Source organism: Grammomys surdaster, unplaced genomic scaffold, assembly GCF_004785775.1.
Source record: "Grammomys surdaster isolate TR1022 unplaced genomic scaffold, NIH_TR_1.0 254, whole genome shotgun sequence".
Taxonomy (NCBI): domain Eukaryota; kingdom Metazoa; phylum Chordata; class Mammalia; order Rodentia; family Muridae; genus Grammomys; species Grammomys surdaster.
Window position 1 is genome coordinate 2575253 of NW_021604695.1, and position 10109 is coordinate 2585361.

At 40.4% G+C, this 10109-nt stretch overlaps 1 protein-coding gene across 1 annotated transcript in view; it reads right to left on the minus strand.

The window, feature by feature from the left end:
- Positions 1 to 10109, minus strand: part of LOC114627469 (vomeromodulin-like) — a 36581-nt gene that overhangs the window by 13673 nt on the left and 12799 nt on the right. The window contains exon 14 of the mRNA XM_028775298.1: positions 9888 to 9925. Within this exon, the coding sequence (XP_028631131.1) occupies positions 9888 to 9925 (38 nt within the window). The remainder of the gene's footprint in view (positions 1 to 9887; positions 9926 to 10109) is intronic.

The following is a 10109-nucleotide window of genomic DNA, read 5'->3' on the forward strand; positions in this document are numbered from 1 at the left end:
GGACAGCCATGACAGGCAGGGCCTCTCAGGGGACAGCCATGACAGGCTCCTGTCTATAAACACATCAATCATAGCACAGTAGTGTCAGGCCTTGGTGTCCCTCCATGAGATGCATCCCAAGTTGGGCTGGTCATTGGACTGCCTTTCCTTCAGTCTCTTCTTCATTTTAGTAGTTCTTTTAGACAGGCACAATTCTGGGTCAGAAATTTTGACTGTGGGTTAGTAACCCTGTCCCTCCACTTGAGGCCTTGTCTATTTACTGGAGGTGGGCTCTTTGAGTTCCCTTTTCCCGATGTTGGGCTCTTTGGCTAAGGTCACCCCCATTGAGTCCTTAGAGTCTCTTACCTCCTGGGTCTCTGGTACTTTTTAGAGATTCCCCCCTCTCCTCCCGTGCTTCTTATCTCCATTCATTCTCTTGGCCCTGGTTTCTCTCTTGTCTGCCCTCATACCTGATCCTGTTCCCCCTTTCTCTCCCCCCACCCCCCATTCAGGTCCCTCCCTCCCTCTGCCTCCCATGATTATTTCCTTCCTTCTTCTGAGTGGAATTGAAACATTCTCACTTGGGCCTTTCTACTTGTTACACTTCTTATGGTCTGTGAGTTGTGTCCTAGGTATTCTGTACTTTTTGGCTAATATCTACTAATCAGTGAGTACGTATCATACATGTCCTTTAGGGTCTGAGTTACGTCACTCAGGATGATATTTTATTTTTTTTAGATTGGTTATTTTATTTATTTACATTTCAAATGTTATCCCCTTTCCAGGTTTCCCCTTCGGAAACTCCCTATCCCATCCCCCCTACCCCTGCCTGCTTCTATGAGGGTACTCCCCCACCCACCTACCACTCCCACCTTCCCACCCTGGCATTCCCCTACACTGGGGCATCTAGCCTTCACAGGACCAAGGGCCTCTCCTCCCATTGATGTCCCACAAGGCCATCCTCTGCTACATATGTGGCTAGAGAAAATGGATCGCTCCATGTATACTCTTTGGTTGATGGTTTAGTCCCTGGGAGCTCTGGGGGTGGGGTCTGGTTGGTTTATATTGTTGTTCTTCCTATGGGGTTGCAAATCCCTTCAGCTCTTTCAGTCTTTTCTCTAATTCCTCCATTGGGGACCCCATGCTCAGTCCAATGGTTGGCTGCAAGCATTTGCCTCTGTATTTGTCAGGTTCTAGCAGAGCCTCTCAGGAGACAGCTTTATCAGGCTCCTGTCAGCAAGTACTTTTTGGTATCCACAATAGTGTCTGTTTTTGGTGTCTGCAGATGGGAAGGTTCCCCAGGTGGGGAAGTCTCTGGATGGTTTTTCCTTCAGTCTCTGCTCCATAGTTTGTCTCCGTATTTCCTCCTATGAGTATTTTGTTCCCCCTTCTAAGAAGGACTGAAGCACCCACACTTTGGACTTCCTTCTTCTTGAGCTTCATGTGGTCTGTGAATTGTATCTTGGGTATTCCGAGCTTTAGGGCTAATATAAGTGAGTACATACCATATGTGTTCTTTTGTGACTGGATTACCTCATTCAGGATGATATTTTCTAGTTCCATCCATTTGCCTAAGAATTTCATGAAGTCATTGTTTTTAATAGCTGAGTAGTACTCCACTGTGTAAATGAACCACATTTTCTGTATTCATTCCTCTGTTGAAGGACATCTGAGTTGTTTCCAGCTTCTGGGTATTATATTTAAGGCTGCTTATGGACATAGTGGAACATGTGTCCTTGTTATATGTTGGAGCATCTTTTGGGTATATGCCCAGGAGTGGTATAGCTGGGTCCTCAGGTAATACTATATCCAATATTCTGAGGAACTGCCTGACTGATTTCCAGAGTGGTTGTACCAGCTTACAACCCACCAACAATGGAGAAGTGTTCCTCTTTCTCCATATCTGTACCAGCATCTGCTGTCACCTGAGTTTTTGATTTTAGCCATTCTGACTGGTGAGAGGTGGAATCTCAGGGTTGTTTTGATTTGCATTTCCCTGATGACTAAGGATGTTTAACATTTCTTTAGGTGCTTCTCGGCCATTTGATATTCCTCAGTTGAGAATTCTTTGTTTAGCTTTGTATCCCATTTTTAATAGGGTTACTTGGTTCTCTGGAGTCTTTTTTAGTTCTTTGTATATATTGGATATTAACCCTCTATCAGATGTAGGATTGGTAAAGATCTTTTCCTGATCTCTTGGTTGCTGTTTTGTCCTATTGACAGTGTCCTTTGCCTTACAGAAGCTTTGTAATTTAATGAGGTCCCATCTTAGAGCATAAGCCATTGGGTTCTGTTCAGGAAATTTTCCCCTGTGCCCATGTGTTCGAGGCTCTTCCCCACTTTCTCTTCTAATAGTTTTAGTGTGTCTGATTTTATATGGAGGTCCTTGATCCACTTGGACTTGAGTTTTGTACAAGGAGATGAGAATGGATTGATTTGTGTTCTTCTACATGCTGACTGCCAGTTGAGCCAGCACCATTTTTTTAAAATGCTGTCTTTTTCCACTGGATGCTTTTAGCTCCTTTGTCAAAGATCAAGTGACCATAGGTGTGAGGGTTCATTTCTGGGTCTTCAATTCTATTCCATTGATCTACCTGCCTGTTTCTGTACCAATACCATGCAGTTTTTTATCACGATTGCTCTATAATAGAGCTTGAGGTCAGGGATGGTGATTTTCCCAGAAGTTCTTTTATTGTTGAGAATAGCTTTTGCTATCCTGGGTTTTTTGTTATTTCAAATGAATTTGCAAATTGCACTTTCCAAGTCTATGAAGAATTGAGTTGGAATTTTGATGGGGATTGCATTGAATCTGTAGATTGCTATTGATAAGACGGGCATTTTCACTATGTTGATCCTGCCAATCCATGAGCATGGGAGATCTTTCTATCTTCTGAGGTCTTCTTCAATTTCTTTTTTCAGGGATTTGTAGTACTTGTTGTACAGATCTTTCACTTGTTTGGTGAAAGCAAGATATTTTACATTATTTGTGACTATTGTGAAGGGTATTGTTTCTTTAATTTCTTTCTCAGCCTGTTTATCATTTGTTAAAGAAAGGCTACTGATTTGTTTGAGTTAATTTTATATCCTGCCACTTTGTTAAGGTTGTTTATTAGCTATAGGAGTTCTCTGGTGGAATTTTGGGGATCACTTGTGTATACTATCATATCATTTGCAAATAGTGATACTTTGACTTCTTTCCAATTTGTATCCCCTTGAACTCCTTTTGTTCTCTAATGGCTCTGGCTAGAACTTCAAGTACTATATTGAATAGGTAGGGAGAGAGTGGGCATCCTTATGTAGTCCCTGATTTTAGTGGGATTACTTCAAGTTTCTCTCCATTTAATTTGATGTTGGCTGTTGGTTTGCTATATATTGTTTTTACTATGTTTAGTGTGTGCCATGAATTCCTGATCTCTCCAAGACTTTTAACATGAAAAGATGTTGTATTTTGTCAAAGGCTTTTTCAGCATCTTATGAGATGATCATGTGGCTTTTTAAAATATAGTGTAATATGTTGATGGATTTTCATATATTCAACCATCCCCACATCCCTGGGATGAAGCCTACTTGATCGTGGTTAATGATGGATTTGATGTATTCTTGAATTCAGTTTGCAGGAATTTTATTGAGTATTTTTGCATTGATATTCATAAGCGAGATTGATCTGAAGTTCTCTTTCTTTGTTGGGTCTTTGTGTGTTTTAGGTATCAGAGTAACTGTGGCTTCGTAGAATAAATTAGGTAGTGTTCCTTTTGTTTCTATTCCATGAAATAGTTTGAGGAATATTGGTATTAGTAGCTCTTCTTTGACGGTCTGGTAGAATCCTGCACTAAAACCATCTGGCCCTGGGTTTTTTACAGTTGGGAGGTTTTTGATAACTATTTCTTTTTCCTTAGGCATTGCGGAACTGTTTAATTTACCTGATCTTGATTTAATTTTGGTACATGGTATCTGTTTAGAAAATTTTTCATTTCATCTAGATTTTCCAGTTTTGTTGAGTATAGGCTTTTGTAGTAGGTTCTGATGATTTTTTGAATTTCCTCAGTTTCTGTTGTTATCTCTCCCTTTTCATTTCTAATTTTGTTAATTTGTATACTGTCTCTGTGCCCTTTAGTTAGTTTGTCTAGAGGTTTAGCTATCTTGTTAATTTTCTCAAAGGACCAGCTCTGTGTTTTGTTGATTCTTTGTAGAGTTCTCTTTGTTTCTACCTGGTTGATCTCAGCCCTGAGTTTATCTATTTCCTGCCTTCTACTCCTCTTGTGTGTGTTTGCTTCTTTCTGTTCTAGAGCTTTCAGATGTGGTTATATGGAATCTCTCCAATTTCTTTATGAATGGACTTAGTGCTGTGAATTTTCCTTTTAGCACTGCTTTTATTGTGTCTCACAAGTTTGGGTATGATGTGCCTTCATCTTCATTGAATTCTATAAAGCCCTTGATTTCTTTCTTTATTTCTTTCTTGACCAAGATATCATTGGGCAGAGGATTGTTTTATTTCCATGAGTATGTGGGCTTTCTGCTGTTTTTGTTGTTATTAAAGTCTAGTCTTAGTCTGTGGTGATCTGATAGAAGGCATGGGATTATTTCACTTTTGTTTTATCTGTTAAGGCTTATTTTATGTCCAATTATCTGGTCAATTTTGGAGAAGGTTCCATGAGGCACCGAGAAGAAGGTGTATTCTCTTGTCTTGGGACAAATATTCTGCAGATATCTGTTAAGCCCATTTGGTTTATAACTTTATTAATTTCACTGTGCTTCTGTTGAATTTCTGTTTTAATGACCTGTTTTAGTGAGAGTGGAGTGTTGAAGTCTCCCTCTATTATTGTGTAATGGTAAATGTGTGTTTTGAGCTTTAGTAGTGTTTATTTTACAAATGTGGGTGCCCTTGCATTTGGAGTACAGATGTTCAAAATTGAGACTTCCTCTTGGTGAAATTTTTCTTTGATGAACATGAAGTGTCCTTCCCCATCTTGTTTGATAACTTTTGGTTGAAAGTCTATTTTATTGGATATTAGAATGGCAACTCTAGGTTGTTTCTTGGGACCATTTGCTTGGGAAACTTTTTTCTAGCTTCTTACTCTGTAGTGTAAGGGTAAAAATTAAAACAGCTCAGCAGAGACCACAAACAACTTGGCAAAGACCGCAGGACAGCTTGCTGAGCTTACTGAGAGTAGCCATAATAAAAATATCAAGCCCCTCTAGGGACGAGGTGACCAGAAATGTAGAAACAACCAAAGACATACCTTGACCAGTCTAAACATGCCCAAGTGAGTAATGGGCCACCTGGTGTTTATCCTAGAAGGTCTGAGGCTTCATGGTCAAAAATAGTGGGCCATCCAACCTGTCAAAATGATTGCTTACGCAAAGTGCTGATGTTTGAAATATCCAATCATATGTAATCGCGCCAGAATTTCCCACTTTTCCCTTCCCCCTTGTCCCTCCCCCTATAAAAGTTCTAAACTTCCTGGGGTCTTCATCGAAATTCTCTCCCCTGTATGGGATGAGTTTCGATCCAAGGGCCCTTGTTAGTAAACTGCCTTTTGCCATTGCATCAAGTAAGTCTCTCGTGTCTCCTTGGGTGCGCGCTAATTGGGACTTGAGTTGGGGTCCTCTTCCTGGGTCCTTACAGTAGCATCTGTCTTTGTTACTGAGGCTTGTTTCTTGTATGCAGCAAAATGCTGGATCCTGTTTACATATCCAGTCTGTTAGCCTGTGTCTTTTTATTGGGGGAGTTGAGACCACTGATGTTGAGAGATATTAAAGACAGATGATTGTTAGTTCATGTTATTCTTGTTGATAGAGGTGGTTTTTATGTGTATGTTATTCTCTTCTTTTGGGTTTGTCGTGAAATGTTTAATTTCTTGTCTTTTCTTGGGTGTAGTTATCATCCTTGTATTGGAGACTTTGTCTTAGTATCCTCTGTAGGGCTGGATTAGTAGAAAGATATTGTTTAAATTTGGTTTTATCATGGAATGTCTTGGTTCCTCCATCTACTGTGATTGAAAGTTTTGCTGAATATGATATCCTGAGCTGGCATTTGTGTTCTCTTAGGGTCTGGATGACATCTGTCCAGGATCTTCTGGCTCTTAGAGTCTCGGTTGAGAAGTCTGGTGTAATTCTGACAGGTCTGTCTTTATGTTACTTGGCCTTTTTGCTTTGAGCTTTTAATATTCTGTGCATTTACTGTTTTGATTATTGTGTGACAAAAAGATTTTCTTTTCTGCTCCAATCCATTTGGTATTCTGTAAGCTTCTGTTACATTTATGGCCATATCTTTCTTTAGGCTAGGGAAATTTTCTTCTATGATTTTATTGAAGGTGTTTTCTGGTTTGAGCAGAGATTCTTCATCCTCTTCTATTCCTATTATTCTTAGGTTTGATCTTTTCATTGTATCTTGAATTTCCTGGATTTTTTGGGTTGGGAGTTTTTACACTTTGTATTTTCTCTATCTGATGTGTCAATATTTTCTATGGTATCTTCTATGCCTAAGATTCTCTCTTCTATCTCTTTTATTCTGTTGGTGATGTTGGTATCTATAGCTCCTGATCTCTTCCCTAAGTGGTTCATCTCCAAGGTTGCCTCCCTTTGTGTTTTTTTATTGTTTCTATTTCCATTTTTAGTTCTTGAACCATTTTGTTCAATTCTTTCACCAATCAGGTGAAAAAAATTGTATTTTCCTGTATTTTTTTGTTTTTGTTTTGTTTTTCAAGACAGGGTTTCTCTATGTAGCCCTGGCTGTCCTGGAACTCACTCTGTAGACCAGGCTGGCCTCGAACTCAGAAATCTGCCTGCCTCTGCCATTTTCCTGTATTTTTAAAAGGGATTTATTTGTTTCCTCTTTAAGGGTTTCTACCTGTTTACCTGTATTTTTCCTGTATTTCTTTAAGGGAGTTCTTTATATCCTCCTTAAAGGTCTCTGTCATCTTCATGAGATGAGATTTTAAGTCATCTTCCTTTTCAGGTGTGTTGGAGTATCAAAGGCTTGTTGTTGTGTAAGATCTAGGTTCTGTTGCTTATGATCCTGTCCTTGCCTCTGGCCATTTGGTTATCTTTGGTGTTAACCAGCCTGGTTGTCTCTGACTAGAGCTAGCCTCCTTGGAGGCAGGCAGTGCTGTTTCTGGATAGGGTGGGTTTCTTGTGTTTGTGGTTAGAGCAGGCCTCCTGTGCCCCTGGTTACTTTGGGCCTCCTGGAAGGCAGACAGGCTGTGGGGTGTGGGATGGTATCAGGCCTGCTGATCTGGCCAGGGTGGAGAAGCAGACCAGTAGGAAAGTGGAGCTTGGCAGTGTGGGTGGTCCCAATGTCAACTGGGCTCTATGTCTTTGGTTACTGCAGACCTCCTAGGAGGCAAGCAGGCTGTGGCATATGGATATTTGGCTGCTGATCTGGCCTGGGTAGGAAGCAGACAGAAGAAGGTTGGATCTCAGGGTGTGGGGTGAGGGAGGTGTGTAACTATGTCAGGTAGACCCTGTGGTTGTCCCAGTTGGCGTGGGTATTTGGGTGAGAGTTTCACCTCTGTCTTTGATTTCTGCAGACCTCTTAGAAGGCATGAGGGTTATAGGTGTGGGCAGGTATCTCTTTCTTTCTTTCTTTTTTTTTTTGGTTTTTAGAGACAGGGTTTCTCTATGTAGCCCTGGCTGTCCTGGAACTCAGTCTGTAGACCAGGCTGACCTTGAACTCAGAAATCCACCTGCCTCTGCCTCCCAAGTGCTGGGATTAAAGGCGTGCGCCACCACCGCCCGGCTCAGGTATCTCTTTCAAGCATCTTAAGTTTAAGATTTTTAAATGCTATATTTAGTAGGTTTCTGAAGTGTCTGAGAACCATCTATATATCAAAAGTATATATGAATAAACCAACTTTGCTAGTTTCTGTTTATCCATCCACAAGTTGTGATATCTTGACTTCTTCCTTTCTATTTTGTATCCCCTTTATCTCCTTTTGTTGTCTTACTCCTCTAGCTAGAGCTTCAAGTACTGTATTGAATAGATAGGGAAAGAGTGGGCAGCCTTGTCCCTGATTTTTAGTGAGATTGCTTCAAGTTTCTCTCCATTTAATTTGATGTTGGCTACTGGTTTGCTATATATTGTTTTTGCTATGTTTAGGGATGTGCTTTGAATTCCTGATGTCTCTAAGACTTTTAAAATGAATTTTAAAAATGTCAGGTAGGCCCTGTGGTTGTCCCAGTTGGCGTTGTTGAATTTTGTTGAAGGCTTTTTCAGCATCTAATGGAATGATCATGTGATTTTTCTTTCAGTTTGTTTATATATGGATTACATTGATGAATTTTCATATATTGAACCATCCCTGCATCCCTGGGATGAAGCCTGCTTGATTGTGGTGAATGAGGTTTTTGATGTGTTCTTAGATTTGGTTTGTGAAAATTTTATTATTTTTGTGTCAATGTTCATAAGTGAAATTGTTCTAAAGTTCTCTTTCTTTGTTGGGTCTTTGTGTGGTTTAAGTATCAGGGTGAATGTGGCCTCATAGAATGAATTAGGTAGTATTCCTTTCCTTCTGTTTCTATTTTGTGGAATAGTTTCAGGAGTGTTGGTGTTCTTCTTTGAAAGTCTGGTAGAGTTCTTCACTACAACTATCTGGCTCTGAGCTTTTTTTGGCTGGGAGAACTTTTTTGACTGCTTCTATTTCCTTAGGGGTTATGGAACTGATTAGATAGTTTACCTGATTTTGATTTAACTTTGGTAAATGGTATCTGTCTAGAAAACCATCCATTTCATTTAGATTTTCCAGTTTCATGGAGTACAGGCTTTTGATGTAAGACCTAATGATTTTTGAATTTCGTCAGTTTCTGTTGTCATGTTTCCCTTTTCATTTCTGATTTTGGTAATTTGTATATTGTCTGTGTGCCTTTTAGTTAGTTTGACTGAGGGTTTGTCTATCTTGTAGATTTCACAAAGAACCACCTCTTGGTTTTGTTGATTCTTTGTATTGTTCTCTTTGTTTCTAATTAATTGATTTCCGCTCTGAGTTTGATTATTTCCTGCCATTTACTCCTTTTGGGTGTGTTTGCTTCTTTCTGTTCTAGAGCTTTCAGATGTGCTGTTAAGTTGCCTATGTGGGAATCTCTCTAATTTCTTCATGAAGGCAACCTACTTTTAATAAGGGTTCAGCCTCTCCTCTAGCCCATCACCCAACAGAGGTAGTGGAATAGAAAAGTTACTAGGATATGGGGGAAGTGGATCTGTTCAGCAATAGTTCTTTGGGGGACAAGCTTGATCTTCTTTCTCAGCAGTTCAGTACCATAGCAAACATGAAATATGATTCAGCAGCTACAGACCAGTACTCTAGGCAGGCAGACAGCACACACAAACCAGCAGCTGTAGTTCAGTCCTGAAGAAACTGTCTGGCTTGCCAACTGGCCTTTGGTGAGGCCACTGCCACAGGAACTTCACGAGCAGTTTCTTTCAATGGTGACATTAAAACAAGTTGACCTCAACAACGGTACCTATGTAAGGAGAACCAATATATGTGGGTAGTCAGCGAGGAATAGCAAGGTGGAGCAAAGCAAACCTCAGTCCCTGTCTCCCACTCTCTGAGGGGTCATTTTATACTCCTTCCTCCCAGGTCCTTTCACGTGTTTGCTATATCAGAACATCTTTTCACCTGTGTCTGCTTCAGGAAAACATTATTTTCCATGTCTGCTTTAGCAAGACATCCTTTCACCTGTGTGGCCCAGCAAACCATTATTTGGCGTAACTAACTTTCCAAAGAAACTATAAGTTTCCACTTCAAGGGAGTCACTAGCCTGGGAAGAAGAGCTGAGGAGAAATGGGCAAAGAGCTGAGAGAACTCATGTGATCTGGCCTTCATTTTCTGGGGTATCATTCTTGCTGTGGGGCAGGCCCATGTCTTGTATCTGGTTTAATGTCCTTATTGAGCTCTACTGACTAATACCAAAATCGGTACCCAGGCACTATCACAGTGTAGAGACCCTGAAGGTGTACATATGGCACTTGTGTTCTTAGGAGTTATCTTTTCTTTTTTGGTGTGTAGGTGAAGGGAATCTTACTTGCTAGCTATGGCTGTTCCAGAACTCACTATGTAGTACCTGTGTACTTGTATAATTCTCTCTCTCTCTCTCTCTCTCTCTCTCTCTCTCTCTCTCTCTCTCTCTCT